The sequence below is a fragment of the Colobus angolensis genome, unplaced genomic scaffold (assembly GCF_000951035.1).
Source record: "Colobus angolensis palliatus isolate OR3802 unplaced genomic scaffold, Cang.pa_1.0 Scaffold300, whole genome shotgun sequence".
Taxonomy (NCBI): Eukaryota; Metazoa; Chordata; class Mammalia; order Primates; family Cercopithecidae; genus Colobus; species Colobus angolensis.
In genome coordinates this window covers 2127024-2146035 of record NW_012116267.1, presented here as the reverse complement: position 1 = coordinate 2146035, position 19012 = coordinate 2127024, and the positions used below count along the sequence as shown (strand labels likewise).

The following is a 19012-nucleotide window of genomic DNA, read 5'->3' as shown; positions in this document are numbered from 1 at the left end:
AAAAAAAAAAAAAAAAAATTACAGAGTGAGATATACAAAAGGTATCTACTTCCTAATAACGGATTTGCAATTATGCCACCTGAAGCATTCAGTAGTGTTAGAGAAAACTATCCATATTCCAAGAGCAGATGTAGGAAGAGACCTCCCTCCTCAGATCAGAAACCCAGAAATGCTGTCCCACCCAGAAACATCCATCTCAGAGAGGCCAGAGCAGCCATCAGGCTTTAAATCCCAGCCCTCTGCTCTGCATCTAGACAGAAAACCGAGGTTTCCATCAGGTGACAAAGACCCTCTCCTGAACCAAATTTTCAAGCTCCTCTGAGCCCTATTCCTGACTACAGCCCAACCATGCCCTATAAAAACTACAGACTCTTGGCATAAATGATTTCGCCCACCTTCCCACACACTAAGACTTAAACGCTAGCATAGGTTCTAAGAGCTGAAAGCTAAAGTGCCTGCCCGAGAAAAGTGAACGCCGCCTGAAGAATTGACCATTTGTTCCAACCAAAACCTGGTGACAGGCAGATAGTCTCCTGATCCCTCTCTTAAAGCAGTTATTTTAGAAAGTTTGCAATTATAAATCCTTTCTCTCTCCCTTGAGATGTAAATCTTCTACCATTCAGAACTGTACTGTCTCTTTGAAATGCAAACATTCAAACTCTCTTTGCTGGATGGGTGCCTTGCTCTAACTTACTGCCCCCCATCACAGGCAGAAGTTTGCTTCTCCTCTAGATATGAGCCAATTAACAAACGCAGATCACACTGACCAACCCCTTACCACTTTTTATGCATTTCTACTTCCTTGACTCTGCTCAAGCCCCATCCCCAGTCAGTTACCTTTGCACAAAGGGAAGTTGAGCTGGGCCTCTTCCCTCTGGCAATAGCTAATGATTTCAGTCAATCCTTACACATGGAGAGCAAAATCGAGGTTTTTCTGGTGGGGTGCAGTAGCTCATGCCTGTAATCCCAGCACTTTGGGAGGCCAAGGTGGGTGGATCACTTGAGGTCAGGAGTTTGAGACCAGCCTGGCCAACATGATGAAACCCCATCTCTACTAAAAATACAAAAATTAGCTGGGTGTGTTGGCAGGTGCCTGTAATCCCAGCTAATAGGGAGGCTGAGGCAGGAGAATTGCTTGAACCTGGGAGGTAGAGGTTGCTGTGAACCGAGACTATACCACTGCACTCTAGCCTGGGCAACAGAGTGAAACTCCATCTCAAAAAAAAAAAAAAAAAAAATTCAAGGTTTTCCTAATTAAGTACATTTTATTATCATCACTGAAAGTACAGGTGATAACATAGAGGGTTATCAGCCAACTTCACTTTTGGGGAATGAGAAATGCTGAATCTCTCCAAGCATGTTGGGTATCTAGTGGTTGAAGTCATCTGCCAAGATTGATACTCTAGGATCCACTCCCACCTAACCTGGGCTTTTCACTTTCAACCCAGCAACTGAAAATGCCATTTCAAACAACTTGCTGTTTTTTTCTACCCCACTTGCTTTTAGAGTTCCTTCTGCCTGTTCTACTGGCTCCATATAGACCGGAATATCACTTATTTCGTAAAGCATAGTTCAGATGTTATTTTAAAAGGAACCCAGGATAGTGGCTGATTTGATAGAATCTAGACCCAGATTACCCAGGGTCAAGTCCCAGCTCTGGTACTTGCGGCCTTTAAAACCACGGAAAAATTACTTTAATCTCTTTGTGTCTCCATTTCCTCATTTGTGAAACGGTTATCATTATAGCACCTCCCTTACAGCCCTGTTATGAGACTTAGGCAATAGCCACTAAGTGCTCAGAACAAAGCTATTTTTGTAACGTTCTCCAGGATCACTTCCCTTAACAGAACCAACCCCTCCACCCCTCAGTTTGTTCTTTCCTCCACACCCTCTACCATTCTAACATAACCACAAAAAGAGTCCTGATGGGATTTGGAGTTACACTGCCTGGGTTCGAATCTCAATTCTGCCACGCCCAGTCGCGCGTTTTCTATTGCCAGCCACCTTACTCCCCCCTGGCCTCAGTTTCCTCATCCTTAGAAGGGGAGCAGAGCACATGGTGGTAACTCCCTGCACATTCCTCTCGTTCCTTGTATTGGGTGCCTAGTTTGTGCCCTCCCATGGCGCTAGCACTGAGTGGGCTCAAACTCTGCACGCGTTTACTAAGCGTGTTGACTGAAGAAATCTGGGAACCTAGTACCGGGGCACCATACCGTTACCCCAAAGGAAAATGCATGCACTTTGTCAGAGAAGACGAACACTGCATCTGGAAACCTCTTAAGGGCACCCACGTGTCTTCAGCTGCAGACAGCAGCGAGGAGACACCCAGGTAATGCGAGACAGCGGAAGGCGGAGGGGTCCCGCAACAACTCACCTTCCAGCTCAGGTGAGTTCAGAGCGAGAACACACCGTCAGGCTTTGACAAAGGCATCCGATTCACACCCCAGCGTCTCCCCAACGGGTCCTACGTGGACTTCAGCCTCCAGCCACAGGCCCGAGAGCTGCTGGCCCGGGCTGCCCGCCTGGGCTCACTGCGCCTGCGCACGGAGCGGCGCGCCCCAGGACGGCTGCCCGGGGCCACTGCCCCTGCGCACGGAGTAGTGCCCCCAGGTCGGCCACACTGGCCCATTGCGCCTGCGCACGGAGTGGTGCATTTCGGGATGTGTAGTTTTCCCCAGCAGGACCGTGGAAGTCGTGGTTTGTGTGCGGCCTGGCGCGGAAGGCTCCGCCACCGGGATCAGTAAGTGTGTGACGTCGGGGTAGGAGGGTGTGACCTAAACTCCAACAGCTCTTTGGGGTGCTGCGATCTCTCGGCCGGCCCTGCGCTCGAGTTTTCCCTCCTAGACAAAAGTCGGCGGGCGCCCGGTCGCGCCGGGGCGGGCATCCGGAAGGTGAAGGCCGCCAGGCCCCACCGCGGGGCGCCCCAGCTGGACCCAGCCGTCGGGCGCCGTCAACCCGCTGAGCAGCGTGTTCCGGCTGGCACGTGGCTCGGGCGGGGCCCATGATTGGTTCAAGGCTACGGTGTTGGTCTCCGGAGGGTCTAGGGGACGAGCAATCCTCTGGAATGGTGGGGGAAGCGATGACAGCCCCCGGCCCTCATCCTCCGCTTTGGGGGATGCGGGGGTGGGGGGGGGCAAGTGTTGCACCCTGAGTGTTGGGGGGAGTGGGGAGAGGACCCTGAACTGGCCCCCGGGTTACCCAGGAGGAGCTGAGGCCCAGAGAGGTTCAGCGATTCGTCCAGGGTTGCACAGCGAGCACAGGCACCGACGTTGCCCTCTGGGGCCTGGGCTTCCAGCAGGGAGAGACGCAGAACCTGTCATCGCTTCTTGGCGGATCCTTGAAATGTTGAGTTGTGGAGTCTGGGCAGCTGAGATCGGGCAGGGCTGGCTTCTTGAAGGTCAAGGCCCCCGTGTAGAGGGCCAAGTCATGCCCAAGGTTCACCTGGCAGCCCCCTCCCTGGACCTACCCCTCCTTATGATTGGGTGAAGGGCTGGGTGAAAAGGGTAGAGACCGGGAATGAGAACAGCTTCAGAAAGTTCAGACAAAGGGCGCAGCATGATTAGTGACTGGAAGGAGACAGCAAGCAGTAGACTGATCCTTGAATTTGTTAGGTGTGCCAAGAAGAAAAAGTATTAATAGATTGTGGACGACACATTATCCATATTGCTTTAGTTAGTCTAATCAAAATAAGCGAATAGCTTTTTTGTTTCTAAGAGAAACCTGACAAAGGAAGACAGGGTATTTTTGCAGTGAAGGAAATAGAAATATTTGGAGTTGTATCTAAGCCACTTGTTACTTTTGTGTTTTAAGCTAAGATCGTGGATAGTTCCAGGGAAAGTTAAAAATTTCCCGCACTTCGTAGATTTTATTCCCCTCAAAAACGTCCCCACCTTGTTGGCTTTTGCAGTTCAACCCTCAGATACCAGCTGCCTCTTTTCTAATATTGCATCAGGTGTACATATGGCAGCAGAGCAAATAGCTTACTGATACTTTTAGCTTTTTTCTTTTCATTTGCCAAAGGCTCAATGAAAATGGCTGGCTTGGGCATGTAATTGAAGGGAGGTGGGGAAAAGGAATTCAGAGGGAGTGGGTGGGAATGAGCAGGACAGATCAGGGTGGTTCACCCTCTTGACTCCCACCTCACTACAGCCCTTCTGCTGCTATTGCAGATTGACTCTAAATATGTTTCTTTCCTAAAGAGCTTGAATTTTATCACTCCAGGTATGAAGTTGAGGCAGCTGCCAGTATATTTTGGCAGTCAGGTTCTGTGATATCAGAGAGGATGGTGAATTGTGAATTCCAGAGTTGCAGAATTGTTCTTTAGATTCTGATTTTTTAAAAACTTTGGTTCAGAGGGTTAATGACTTACCCCAGGTCATATGCCACGCCATGGGTACCACCAAGAGTAGAGCTCAGATCTCTGGTTCTCCTGGTCCTCAGGCTACTGATTTTTATTCCCTGCCCTGCTGTCTTGGAATGACTGCATTTTGCCCTGGATGTCACTAGCCTATATCCTTCAGCTTGGCATGTCCGGTCATGGAAGGAGAGAGATTTAACATAAAAAGAATGGCTGACATTCAGTGCTTTCTGTGTGTTGGCCATGGTGCTTAGTGTTTACAGTCTAATCTGCAAGAGAATTTACAGACGGGCAAGTTGAGGCTGAGAGAGGCCAAGTGACTTGTCCAGGGTCACACTGCTAGTGAACATAGCACGTGTTTTCCAGAGGGCCAGACCGCTGGATGTTTTTTCATTCATTTCCTCCTGTAAGATCGTTGAACCTATTTCTCGTTCTTGACTTGGGGAATCAATATTCTACGTACATCAATTCACTGGGTATGCAGTTTTGTCTCAGAACATTTTCGGGGAACAGCCAGACTCATCTACTATATCTGTATACAACTCAATTAAAGCCGAAATTGTAAAAATAAAATTTATAAGACCTTTAACATTTTAATATACAACATAGCTATTCACTAAGATTATTAGAGATACTCAAAGCGAAAATTGTAGCAACAGGTTATAGCATGTTAGGAGCATATTTCTTTAGGGCAGGTCAGAATCTGCTGCTCTTTAAAGACAAGTGGGCCATTTACACATGAAGGTAACGAGCACGTTCAGCCACCATCATTACAGTTAAACAGAGCTACGATTTAAATTCCTATCGCTACCTTATCTGACTTTGAAGAAGTCATGGGGAAAACTTGGCTACCTTGTGCCAACCGCTAGCTTGTTTTCAAGATATTATAATCTTGAATAGATGGGAGATCTTTGTAATTGAAAGTTTTTAAAAAAACATCTTGCCTGAAGTTCATCTTATCCCCATTCTAAAGGCCTCTGACATTTTCAGCCACTTTTCTTAATTATGACGGTAAGTACATTTCAAGAGAAGTGTTTCCCTGACTTTTGAATGCAAAGCTCTCTGCCTGTGTCAGGATAGTGCCAAGGTTAAAGCCCTGGAGCCAGACTGGATGGGTTCGAATCCCAGGCCAACCTGTGAGACCCTTGATGTGTTACTTAAATTTTATGTCCTCTCTAAAGTGGAGGCAGTAAGCTGTTTCATGGGGTAGTTGTGAGAGCTAAATGCCTTAACTCGTCTAAGCACTTTAGCCACTTTTTTGTGTCTGACACAAAAAAGTTAAGCTATGATTATTGTGCTATAAAGCACTGAATTTCAGAAAACGTAAGGGCACTGAACACGATCTGCTTGACACCTTTCTTCACTTACAGGTGGGACTGAAGCCCCAGCGGGAAGTCATTTACCAGAGGGTGTAGGTTCTTCATCCAGAACTCAAGTCTTCTTGGGGTACGTGTCATATTCTAAGAGTAGTGACCTACAAGGCCTTGGAGCGAATCCCAAGGCTTGGGCTGCCGGCCCTGCCTTCTTACTTCCATATGCCACGGTGTGGCATATGACCTGGGCTAAGTCATTAACACTCTGAACCAAAGTACTGTCATTTAAAAAATCAGAATCTAAAGAACAATTCTGCAACTCTGGAATTCACAATTCACCATCCTCTCTGATATCACTGCCTTCCCCATCTTCTACTAGGTCTCCCTCAAGCTTTGGAGAGAATTGTGCACCTGAATTGCATCCGACAGTTTTTCTGCCCTATCCCTTATTCCCTTGCTCCCAGATAATCTTCAAAAAACCAAATTCAACTTAATTAACACTCAGAGGACTTGACAAAGACACTCACTCCCAAACGAGCTGTGTTTCGGTCTGGAGACAGGTGGAGGGACGGATTTTAGACTTGGGCTCTTAGGTCCACAGATGAATGGGATGGTAGCCCATGTTCCCTCAGGAGAGGTGCTGTGCTGCTGGGGGCTACAGAGAGCTGCTGAGGAGAGCTTTCTGCTCAGCAAGGGCCAGTCCCATCTGGGCCCTCGCCCAGCCCATCCACTTCCCACCAGTCTCTCAATCCCTTGTCAAGGACAGAGCCCACCTCTCTGCGGAGTTTGCTTTCTGTTCACATGCCCTCTCTCCATCAAAGAGACATCTTTCTAAGGCGGTCTGCCCTAGGAACTCCAAATTGTCCTGTTTCTTCCTGCCCAGATCAGACCTTACAGCTCCTTGGACTTGACCTTCCAGCTGCCTCTCATGTACTTGTCTGTTGGGGGTTTGTGTTGATCAGGAGTGAATTCACAGTCTACCATGAACTGGAAGGTGAGTATAGTTTTAAATATTTATGGCCTGGGGTTTTTTTCTTCCTTCTGATTGTGAAAATTCAGAATAACAGTTCTATATAAGTAGACTGATTAAAAAGAAAAAGTAGGTGAAAGCATAATATTTATGTTTCATTTTAAGTTAAAATGTAAATGTACATTTACTCACTGGACTTCTGGAAGAAGGCCAGGCCTTTTCTTTGAGTGTACATTCACTAACTTCAAATCTTCCTCACTTTTGTTATAAAAACTATACCTTTAAAGCTTTACCTGCAATTTTGCATTGTGCTTTCTTTTTTCATCCTTTTTTTTTTTTTTTTTTTTTTGTAGAGATAGGGCTCCACTATGTTGCCCAGGCTGGTCTTGAACTCCTGGACTCAAGCCGTCCTCCTGCTTGAGCCTCCCAGAGTGTTGGGATAACAGGAGTGAGCCACCGCGCTCGGGCCATGTTGGTTTCTTTAAAGTAGATGCAGTGGACTGAATATTTGTGTTTCTCCAAGTACATGTGTTGCAACCATAGTGCCCAGTGTGATGATATTTGGAGTTGAAGCTTGTAAGAGGTAATTAGGTGATGAGGCTGGAGCCCTAATGTTTGGAAGAGTGACTGTATTAAAAGGGCTCCAGAGCGCTCTCTTACCCTCTTTCTGCCGTGTTGGGGGTACAACAAGAAGCCAACCGTGGGCAGTCTGGAAGAGGGCCCCACTAGAACCCCCTGTACTGCACCCTGATCCTCAGGCCTTCAGCCTTCCGAACGGTGACAAGTACCTCTTCAATAAGCCACCCGGTCTGTGGTCCTTTGCTCTAGGAGCCTGCATTGACTAAGACAGTGGATTCAGATCTTATGAGCAATGCGCACACAAAATCTTTCCAGCGCTTCACACTCTTCCCTAACCTTTTACAGCTGTCTTGCCAACAGCATTTTTTTTTTCCAACTCAAACTTGAGTCTTTCAAAGCATTCAATTTAGTTTTCGTAAAAACTCTTGCTTTACACAGTCATATTTCACAAGTGTGATATTTAAATAAGTTATGGAACATAGCATCAAGTACAACTTAAATAAACTGCTTGGCGAGTAAACACACCTGACCCCTGTGAAACATCAGATTCAACTGGTGGGAGCAGAAGTTCAAGGGCAGCCAGGGAGTAGGTCAGCAATCAGGTTTCACCGAGAGAAAGGAGAAGGTCATTGTAAGTCCCGGAAGTCAATAAGGTGAGGTGGAGGTTGTTTAAGAGAGTAGCCACTAAAATAATGTTTATCGTAGTCACTTTGCAAAGTCTAAAATCAAGCAAAAGTTGTACATCGTCTCACCATCTAGAAATGGCTACTATTAACAATCTCGGTATATTCACTTTTTCTGTATATATGTGTGGCGTGTTTTCATACATAGGATCTTATTATACGTGTTTTTTCAATTATTGTAAGCATTTTCTTCAAAACATCCAGTGGTTTTCTACTGCAAGGAGAAACTGGAAAGGTCTGGAAGCAGGATCCGGGAGCCAGGAAGGTAGCTTTCCCATCTTCCCCAGCTCTGTGGGGCGAGGGGCTTGGCAGGCCCTGCACGAGGGCTGAGGGCCCAGGAACTGGTGTAAGTTAAAGATGCAGAGTGAGTATTCTGTGAAGGGTTGGAAGATATGGGAGAGTTTGTTTAGAATGCCTTGAGGATCAGAGCTTACAGTGGAAAGGCTGGGAAGGAAAGAAGAGGCAGTGAGAGGATGGAGAGGGGAAGGAGCGGAAAGCAGTGTGGGCCGAGGTTTAGGGAGGCCATTCGCCCACTGCAGTGGCTAAGTCAGTAGAGGAGAGAGGCAGTAACTGGTACTAAGGGCTAAGGTTCAAAGCATTAAACCTAATGCCTCAAGGTATTGTTTCTCATCCCCGAGCACTAGTTAAGGCAAGGATTTCGAGCCGACTCCAGAGTTTCTGATTGGGTAGATCTGGCTGGGGCCTGAGAATTTGCACTTCTCACAAGGTCCAGGCGGTGCTGGTGCACACTGGTCAAACGCAATGCATGGGGAGTTTTCCTCTTTAATTGTGGAGTGACACCAACCCACGTGACCACTCAGGCCAGTCTTGCTTGTGACAGTTTTTTCCGCCATCAGGAACAAAATCTGCCCAGACTTTCCCAGCTTCTGCACCGTGGCTTCCAGGGAGCAGCTTCGTGTTTAAACACAGCCCCATCTTGTGTAGTGTTAGAAAGGAATGGCCCCAGGCTGGGCACGGTGGCTCATGCCTGTAATCCCAGCACTTTGGGAGGCCGAGGCAGGCAGATCACTTTGAGCTCAGGAGTTCGAGACCAGCCTGGACAATGTGGCGAAACCCTGTCTCTACAAAAAAATACAAAGGTTAGCTGGGCGTGGAGGTGTGTACCTGTAGTCCCAGCTACTAGGGAAGCTGAAGCTGGAGAATTGCTTGAGCCTGGGAAGTAGAGGTTGCAGTGAGCCGAGATCATGCCCCTGCACTCCAGCCTGGGCAACAGAGTGAGATCCTGTCGCAAAAGAAAAAGAAAGACATGGCCCTGATTGCAGAGAGCTACAGAAGGTAGAAGGTTTGGTAGCCCCCGGTGCATCTGGTGGGCTTCCCCCTCTTGCTCAGTGGGCCATGGCCAGCAGTGACAGTCTACAATGCTACCTGTGCATTAACAACAAGTGTGGCCCCATTATTTAAAAACTTAGTTATTCCCGGCTGAGGCGGGCGGATCACGAGGTCAGGAGATTGAGACTATCCTGGCTAACACGGTGAAACCCCATCTCTACTAAAAAATACAAAAAATTAGCCGGGCGTGGTGGCGGGTGCCTGTAGTCCCAGCTACTCGGGAAGCTGAGGCAGGAGAATGGCGTAAACCTGAGAAGCGGAGCTTGCAGTGAGCCGAGATCACACCACTGCACTCCAGCCTGGGTGACAGAGCGAGACTCTGTCTCAAAAAAAAAAAAAAAAACACTTAGTTATTCCCATTTCACAGGTATTAGGGTTTTGTTTTTAAAAGTTAATGTAGATCTAGGCCAGGCACGGTGGCTCACCCCTGTAATCCTAGCACTTTGGGAGGCTGAGGTGGGAAGATCACATGAGCCCAGGAGTTCAACACCAGCCTGGGCAACATAGTGGGACCCCATCTCTACAAAAAATCAGAAAAAAATTAGCTGGGCATGGTGTCATATACCTGTAGTCCCATCTACTTGGGATGCTGAGGTGGGAGGATGGCTTGAACCTGGGAGGTCAAGGCTGTGAGAAGCCGTGATCATGCCACAGTACTCCAGCCTGGTTGGAGTCTCAAAAAAAAAAAATTCATGTAGATCCAGTCTACCCTGGCAGCATTCATTTTCCTCCCTGAAGGTCTGTATGTTTCAAGAGATGTAAGGGATTTGTTAAAAGGAAATTGGAGGAAGGGGTTTCATACCACTGAAGGTTAGTGCCTAAGAGTGGGCAGGAAGGGGGCTCTGGAGCCCCTTCACTTTACCCTATGAATGTTCTTGACCCCTGCTGCCCTTGTGCTGCATTGTTCTCAGTCCACGCTTCTGCCTCTTGCCGTGCCTCTCCACTGCCTGTAAAACAAAGTGAACACTGAAGCCTCCCACCGGCGTCCATTGGCTGATGGGTTTCCATTTCCACGCGTTTTCTAACCTCTGGATGAGAGAGTACATTCTTGCAATTGCTAAAGCTAATTTCCTATTTGGATTGTAGATAGCTATGGGCAGTAATGTGGTCTTCATTATATTAATAATAGGGCCCCGGCCAGGCGCCTTGGCTCACACCTGTAATCCCAGCACTTTGGGAGGCCGAGGCAGGCGGATCATGAGGTCGGGAGTTGGAGAGCAGCCTGGCCAACATGGTGAAATCCTGTCTCTACTAAATATACAAAAAATTAGCCGGGTGTGGTGGCACGTGCCTGTAATCCCAGCTACTCCGGAGGCTGAGGCAGGAGAATTGCTTGAACCCAGGAGGTGGAGGTTGCAGTGAGCCGAGATGGTGCCATTGCACTCCAGCCTGGGTGACAGAGCGAGACTCCGTCTTGAGAAAAATAATAATAATAATAGGGCCCCATTGGTTTATTCAGAGAGACTGAGAAAGCTGGAAGAGAGTAGCTTTTCCCAGTGTGAGTCAGTGCGTCAGGTAGCCTGGAAAATCCCAGTAAACAAAAAGAAGTTTATACAACAACATTCTTTTCATAGCTGGTTTGTAGGCATGGCACCAAACCTTCACCTCTAAAATGCGAACCTTCAAGGAAACAGGATTTCAGGGTTTACTGGAGGGATGGGATTAGCCTAGGTCTGAGGGAAGAAGAGCCGGGAAACGAAGTCAATGTTTAAAGCTACTTATATTTACCAGAATAAAAGGTTGAAAAGTTTCACTTTCGGAACTTTTTCAGTCTTTTATGCTGATGCCAGAGTGATCTTCCTGAAGTGCATGTGTTGTGCTTATTCTTTACTGTTAAAACAATTTCATGGTTGAAAACTATTAGCTAATTACTGAGTGTTCTTGTGTTCTTACTGTTTTAGTAAAATTAAAATGATTTAAATATTTGCATCCCTGCCTCCTGCCATGATTTTCATTGTATTTCTATCATATCATGCTATATCCCTTCTGGAAATATCCATACATAACCAGTTAAATGATTTCAGAGGTAGCGAGTCCAGTTGCCTCTGGAAAATTCAGTAGCCGAGCCAGAGTGTATTTGCAGATTGTAAATGTGAAGTGGATGGGTGTGAGGAATGAATCATACATAGTACGGGACAGTGTGATGCTACAGAGTTGGGCTTTGGAGCATTTGGAGCTGGGTCGGGCCCTGCCTCGCTGACTGCTGGCCTCCCCGCCTCTGCATTTTCTCAGCTCCCCCACAGTCAGGGCGAGCCATCTGCTTATGGAGGTGGCTAAGGGCAGAAGGGAAAGAGCTGCATAAGGCAGTTTGCACGCCGTGAGTTCCCAGTCTACAGCAGCTGATGCTATAGCTTCTAAGTGTGAAATCCACATCTAGTTCTGAGTCATAAAGAGTTTCGATACAATCAGGAATATTTATCTACATACATTGTGATTTCATGAATTGCAGTTTATTGAAAATCCGGCTTCAGTGCAAGGGAGACTGGCCCTGGGGTTAGAATGTCCTTCCAGCTGGCTCCTCACGAGAGAGCTGTGGGACGCCTCAACCGCTCCACCTCCAGGAGCTCTCCTTTCCTTGCTCATATCAACAGCGGGTCGATTAGGTCCCCTTGGAAGTTCTTTCCAGCCCCCTGGTTCTGTGAGCATGTTGTACGCACTAACTAGGTTCAGATCAACTTCGGTTAGACTCTAAGACGGAGGTGCACATGTATCCCCCGTAGTGGAATCTCATTGGTATTTCATATAATAAGTGATTGGCAGAAATAAGGATTTCATTGGGATAAAATCCTACCTGGTCCTCTAAAATAATGATTGCTCAACCAAAGCATACCTTTTCACTGTTTGGGAGGGAATTTTTAATCACACAAAAAGTACATAATTATCATTCAGGTCATACTAACCATGTGTATGGAACTAATATTTGCTTTGAGGTACTATTGCAATATGTAGAATTTCACAAAAAAAGACCTACTAGTGCAAAGAGTGAGTAATTCAAATCCATAGTTTTTCCCTAGACTTTATTTTAGTGAATGGGTTTGCAAGAGCAGTTAGGAAGTACCTATGTTTTAATGTTTTGACTTCTGTTGTGTTTTATTTTACTGTCAATTGCCATTGCTAATGAGTCTCTAGAAGCAAAAGAAAATCCCAGAGTACTAAAGCTGCAGTTTCCAGAAGCAAGGTCTGATTCACTCTCACTTTGCAGATGAAGGGCAGGAGCTCAGAAAGCAAGAAAGAAAGGAGCTCATTGCCTGACCCAGGTCACACAGTCAGTCGGTGGCAAAGTAGAGCTGCAACCCAGGCCTCCGGGCTCCAGCTCCTTTCACTGGATCTGGCTGCTGCCTCAGAAGCAAGGGCCTGGGTGATCAGCAGGTTGCACGGCTGAGCTGTGAGAGACTAGAGTTACCACGCCTGTAGATGACCGGTGAGCCCCTCCATGAAGCCAGTCAGTCGCAAGCAAGCAGCAAAGAGCAGAGCTGTAACTTGACTGTTGGTCCCATGTGGATAGAAACCTTTTCTGCCTGGTCTCCCATGTAGCCCCAGCCCCCTATCCTCGTGCCTGTTGCAGAATAGGTGCTAAGTAATTATTTGTTGACTGAAGGAACATAAAAGAAACCTCCCATGTCAGTGATGAAACATTTAGTTAACATGGCTTCTTTCTTCTTGAAGGTTCTTGAGCACGTGCCCCTGCTGCTGTATATCTTGGCGGCAAAAACATTAATTCTCTGCCTGGCATTTGCTGGAGTGAAAATATACCAAAGAAAAAGGTTGGAAGCAAAACAACAAAAACTGGAGGCTGAAAGGAAGAAGCAATCAGAGAAAAAAGATAACTGAAGGTCAGTCCACAGTACCCGGCCTAGCAAGTGGGAGCTGGCCAGTGGGTTGGGGTGACCGACCAATGAACGAGAGAGGTCTGAGACTTCCCTGTCCTTCGGGTCTGAAGGGCTGCGTGGGGGCATGTGGCCTCACCTGTTCTAAGGTAGAACTGCTCCATAAAGGGCCAGGTGTGCAGATCCTGGTCCTGGGATCTGAGTGCTGCTGAGCCAAGGCACACAGAGGATTAGTTCATCCTTCTCAAAACCTGCAGTGGCAGTGGTTCTATACAGGTATTGGGTTAAAAATTGAGGACTTAATGACAGCTGTGGACCTTCCCAGAGAAGCACACATGCTAAAACCTTCTGCATTTGTGTGTGGGGAGAAGTTTGCAGAAGTGAGGAGTCCAGGAGTACAAGACCAGCCTGGGAAACACAGCAAGACCCCTTCTCTACTAAAAATTGTTTTAAAAATCTAGCCAGTGTGGTGGCATGCTCTTGTAGTCCTAGCTACTCGGGAGGCTGGGGTGGGAGGATTGATTGAGCCCAGGAGGCTGAGGCTGCAGTGAGCCGAGATTGTGCCACTGTCCCACTCTAGCCTAGGTGACAGAGTAGGATCCCATATCTTAAAGGTCATTTGAAATTCCAAGATTAAGAAACCCTGTTATCTTTAAGATAAAGTCTGACTCCATGGTATGACAAATAAATTCCTTCTCAGTCTGGTCTTAACCCAGACCTCATTTGCTGCTTCTCTCCACTCCCCATCCCCCTGCAGGCCATTCCTGTGCCACCATGGCCTTTGGCCTTGCTTATTAGGTTCTTCCCAAGGACCTCCTCACCAGGCTTGAGGGTACAGTCATCATTGTCACCCAGTGCCTATCACAGTACACACTGGCGGGCTTAGAACATACTTGGGGAGTTACAATACATCAAGGCACCAGAAAGTTACTGTTAAGCCCCTGTTACAGATTTAACACATGACAATTCACAATTACCTTGATTCCAGTGTGTTGATGCCGTTTCTTCACTTTGCAGGTTGAGTGCTGTACTTTAAAAATCAGAGGATTCAGCAAGGTGTGGTGACTCATGCCTGTAATCCCAGTGCTTTGGGAGGCAGAGGTGGGAGGATCATTTGAGCCGATGAGTTCAAGACCAGCCTGGGCAACATAGTAAGACCCTGTCTCTACAAAAACTTAAAAAAAAAAAAACTTAGCCTCACGCTTATTGGGTGTGGTGGCGCATGCCTGTAGTCTCAGCTACTCGGGAGACTGAGGTGAAGGATGGCTTGAGCCCAGGAGTTCAAGGCTGCAGTGAGCCATGATCACACCACTGCACTCCAGCCTGAGTGACAGAGTGAGACCCTGTCTAAAAAAAAAAGGATTGAAATGTGGTGGTGGTGGGGTTCTAGGTCAGTGGTTCCCAAACCTGGTTAATGATCAGAATTGCCCAGGTGTTTGTTTAAATGAAGATTCCCAGGCTTCAGCCCAGAGAGGTTCCATAATGGCTCTGGTTAGGTTTGGGTGTCTGGGTTGTTTGTTGTTGTTTTTAAGATATGGGATCCTACTCTGTCAGCTAGGCTAGAGAGGTGCAGTGGCACAATCTTGGCTCACTGCAGCCTCAGCCTCCTGGGCTCAGGCAGTCCTCCCACCTCAGCCTCCCAAGTAGCCAGGACTACAGGAGCATGCCACCACACTGGCGAGGTTTTTAAAATAATTTTTAGTAGAGAAGGGGTCTTGCTGTGTTGCCCAGGCTGTTCTTGTACTCCTGGGCTCAAGCGATGCTTACACCGCAGCCTCCTGAAGTGCTGAGGTTACAGGCGTGAGCCACTGTGCCCAGCCTCTGCTCTTTTGAAAACCCCTTAGATAATCCTTAAGTTGTCTTCTCAGCAACAGGTAGGAACCACTGGGCTAGGTGGCCTCCCAAGCCCAGCCCACTCTGAGATTCCATGCTTCTGTCAGTAGGAATACCCTTGCAGTGCTGTCAGGCTTGTTGAGGCTAAAGGCCTACTGATGAGGAATAGTAGCAACACCTGCCGAGTGGTTATTCTGTGCTGGGGACTTTGCTAAGCGTTTCATGCACAACCGTGTTATTCAGCCCTGATGACTCCGTGAGGCATGTTCAGATTGAACGAATGGCTCAGTGTACGTGGTGAAGAACAGAATCAGAAATCGATCCCAGGTCAAATGCATTCAATCAGCACGGCCAAGCCCACGCTGCACTACCTTCCCGAATACAGGCAAGTGAGCTCGTAGGGACGCTTCGCGCTCTATTACTCACCCCTTCTGGCATCTGCTCACTTGCTGGTCCTCAGTGAACTGTAGGCTTTTGCTAGATAGAAGAAGTTACTTTTTTTTTTTAAAGGTGTTTTATTGACTGAAATTTAGGAGTAGGCATTACGATGGGGAGGAGAGAAATTAAAAGGGGTGAGGGAAGGCAGTTTAGATTAAAATGTTGCTGATTGAATTTATATTCCTGACAATCCCCATTTTGTGTGCTAAACTGATCAAAGAAGAAAAGATGAGATGGAAGATCATAAAGTCGTTGTCCCGCGCATAAACATCACCAGAGACCTGCAGTTAAGTCAGGGCTGGATGGCTTAGAAGCAACTCAGGGAGTTGGTCTTCCTCTGTAGGCTGGCAGCTTCTTAAAGACTAGAGACTTCCTTCAAACTAAAAGGGTTTTCAGGTTGAGTGCAGTGGCTCACGCCTGTAATCCCAGCACTTTGGGAGGCTGAGGCGGGTGGATCACTTGAGGTCAGGAGTTCGAGACCAGTCTGGCCAACATGGCAGAACGCTGTCTCTACTAAAAATACAAAAATTAGCTGGGCGTGCTGGCACGCACCGGTAATCCCAGTTACTCGGGAGGCTGAGGCATGAGAATCACTTGAACCTGGGAAGCAGGGGTTGCAGTGAGCCGAGATTGTGCCACTGCACTCCAGCCTGGGTGACAGAGACTCTGTTTTAAAAAAAAAGTAAAAAATAAAAGGGGGGTGGGGTGTTTCAGATGGAAGGGAAACTGTGATGCTAAAAATACATTCGTTAATAAATAGACTTGAGCGATCGACTTGAGTGGTGTCCGCTTGTTAAGTTTAAATGGCTGATCAGAGGTCTTTATGCTGAGCAGTAAACCTCAGGTATACTCTTATCAAACATTTCCTACTCATCCCTTTGGTTTTCCCTTCTAGATTCTGGCATGTAAATGTCAGCGTGAGTGGATTCCAGCTGAGAAGAAAGAGAAGAAATACTTAATTATTGAATAAATTGTCAGAGGATAAACTCCCAACCTAGACCTTGCACTTACAATAGTGTGAATTTGTCCATGTTTTTACAAGAACCAGTCCTGGCCGGGTACGCTGGCTCTTACCTGAAACCCCAGCACTTAGGGAGGCCAAGGCAAATGGATCGCCTGAGGTCGGGAGTCTGAGACCAGCCTGGCCAACATGGTAAAACCCCGTCTCTACTAAAAATACAGAACTTAGCCGGGTGTAGTGGTGCACGTCTGTAATCCCAGCTACTGCTTGAACCCGGGAGGTGGAGGTTGCAGTGAGCCTAGATCGCACCACTGCACTCCAGCCTGGGCAACAGAGCAAGACTACGTCTCAAAAAAAAAAAAAAAAAAAATTAAAATTAAAATTAGAAAAATAAATAAAAGAACCAGTATTTTGTTTACTAAAATAAAATGCCTTTTTAAAAAAAGGTGTCATGGCCTTTGGAATAAGTCAAATTGTATATCTCTTTCTCTTTCTCTTACACAGCACCCTCCACCCCATGTTGTAAAGGGGGGTGGTTTGTAAACCCACACCTCCCCCACCGTCTCAAGCTGGGGCTTCCCAGGTGAGACGCTTCCACAGAGGACAAGGTGGTGCAGAAACATCTGCTGTGGAGGTGGGGTCCCCAGCACTGGGTGCCTCGGCCAGCTACCCCCGACCCCAGGCCCCTCATAGGCTGCCCTCCGTACCCTCCTTGCTCCTCTTTTCCTCCTACCGGTGCCAGGCCCCTGTGAGAGTGTTTCAGAGTGTTTTCATTGTTAGGGTGGAGGGAGGCTGTGTGCGCCCAGGTGAGCTGGCCCCGGGGGGAGTCGTGGGAGCCCACCTGTGTGCCTCAGAAATCCGAGGCGGGGGATCTGCTGACCAGTAGACACTCATGTGCTAAAGACAAGTGCTTTTCTAGGCTTTGGGATTTAAAGCTACACTTTGGAATTTGTGGAAGATCTGGCCATCTTGGAAAATTAGGTAGAAGATGACGTAAGGACTGGACTAAACCACTGATCATGCCAGCGGTGCCCACGGCTTTTCTGTTGTTTGTTTTTGTTATTTTGGAGATGAGGTCTTGCTATGTCCCCCAGGTAGGAGTGCAATGGTAACAATCATAGCTCACTGCAGCCTCGAACTCCTGAGCTCAAGCTATCTTCCCACGTCAGCCTCCCGAGGAGCTGGGACTAGGCCCTGCTAATCTTTTTATTTTTAGTTGAGACAAGGGTCACGCTGCACTGCCCAGGCTGGGTATAGGTTTTTTGTGAAGAGCATTTGGGAGTTTTGTTTTTGCTTTGTTGCTTTTCCTGTACACTCTTCGACCACTAGGGGGAGATGATTAATCACTAATTGAAGGGATTTTGTTCGTTTTTTATGTTCTGAGTTTTTTTGATTTTTTTTTTTTTTCAATAAAGAAGGAGTTTAACTGAAGTAAGGTAGGCCACGCAGGAGATGGAGTTATTATTCAAATCGGTCTCTGAAGGCTCAGAGGTTAGGGGTTTTCAAGGTGGAGTTCTTGCTATCATTCCACTTCTTAGGTACATGAAGTCGGTAGATGTGAAGTTTGATGTTAAATTATTGGCCGGATGCATGCACCGCTGGTTGTAGAGACTGGTAAAGCCCACTAGCAGGACCCCACCTGGACCACAGCGATCCCGCAACCCTCTGGACCATGACCGAGAACAAACACAAAGGACCTGAGATGTGTTGCAAGGCCAGAAGCCGACATCCACATTCTCCACCCACGGAGAGCCCCAGAGTCCCTCATGCACATCCTGCTTGATCATATTACACACATTCACACATTCCGAACACATTTGTTTGGTTTTCACGCTTACAACATACTAGAAACAGGAAGGAAGAAAGGCTGTCAGCAGCAGAAATACCTTTGAGCAAGAGGGACGGTCTTTGAGAAGCAGACTTGAGCACTCACCCTGTGCTCTTCATGTGCCAGACACTGCAGCAGCCACAGCGTCCCACATGGGATGCCGCATGTGATGGTGTTATGCTCCTCGTGATGACCTCAGGCATGAGGAAGAGGTTCAGCCGTTTCACAGTCTGTTTAACAAGTGCGTACATAACCCAGACGTACATGAGGAATCTCAGAAACTAAAGAATTCAAAGAGTCTGGGATTCTTTCAAAAGGGTTGCCTCTGCCCAAGCTTTCTTCAAATTCTGTCTATAGGGAAACATAGCTGTCAATGTCTCATTCCCGAAGCCTTCCAGATGCCTGGATCTTTAGAGTTCTCTCCCTCACCCTAAGCTGAGTACACAAATGTTCCTAGAGGTTTGCTTAGTGCCCTGCTCTGTGCCGGGCCCCACAGGCAGAGATGGCAGGTACCCAGGCCTGACATTGGAGAGCTCCTGCGCCACTGCCGGAAACACATGCACCATCACACCATGAGGGTGCCCCCCCGTGCAGGTCTCATCTGTGACCTTCAGAGTGAAGCCAGAGGATGGACCGGGGAGAGTCTAGGAGAAGAGAAAGGAGGATAGATTCTCAAACGTGAGAAAGCAGGAGAGACCATTTAAAATGCAGACCCTGGCCTGGTGTGGTGGCTCATGCCTGTAATCCCAGCACTTTGGGAGGCTGAGGCAGGAGGATCACCTGAGGTCGGAGTTTGAGACCAGCCTGGCCAACATGGTGAAACCTTGTCTCTACTAAAAAATAAAAAAATAAAAAAAAAATATTAGCTGGGTG

General features: G+C 47.5%; 1 protein-coding gene across 2 annotated transcripts; it reads left to right on the top strand.

The window, feature by feature from the left end:
* Window positions 1–2522: 2522 nt before the first annotated feature.
* Window positions 2523–16747, top strand: SMIM11 (small integral membrane protein 11). Of its 2 annotated transcripts, none has more exons than XM_011950035.1 (4): window positions 2523–3344; window positions 6554–6664; window positions 12919–13085; window positions 16246–16747. In XM_011950035.1, the coding sequence occupies exons 2-3, from the start codon at window positions 6653–6655 to the stop codon at window positions 13081–13083; spliced, it is 177 nt and encodes a 58-aa protein (XP_011805425.1). In that variant the 5' UTR covers window positions 2523–3344; window positions 6554–6652; the 3' UTR covers window positions 13084–13085; window positions 16246–16747. The 2 variants fall into 2 exon arrangements, with proteins under 2 accessions (XP_011805425.1, XP_011805424.1); XM_011950034.1 differs by having other exon boundaries at window positions 2623–2740.
* Window positions 16748–19012: the final 2265 nt, after the last annotated feature.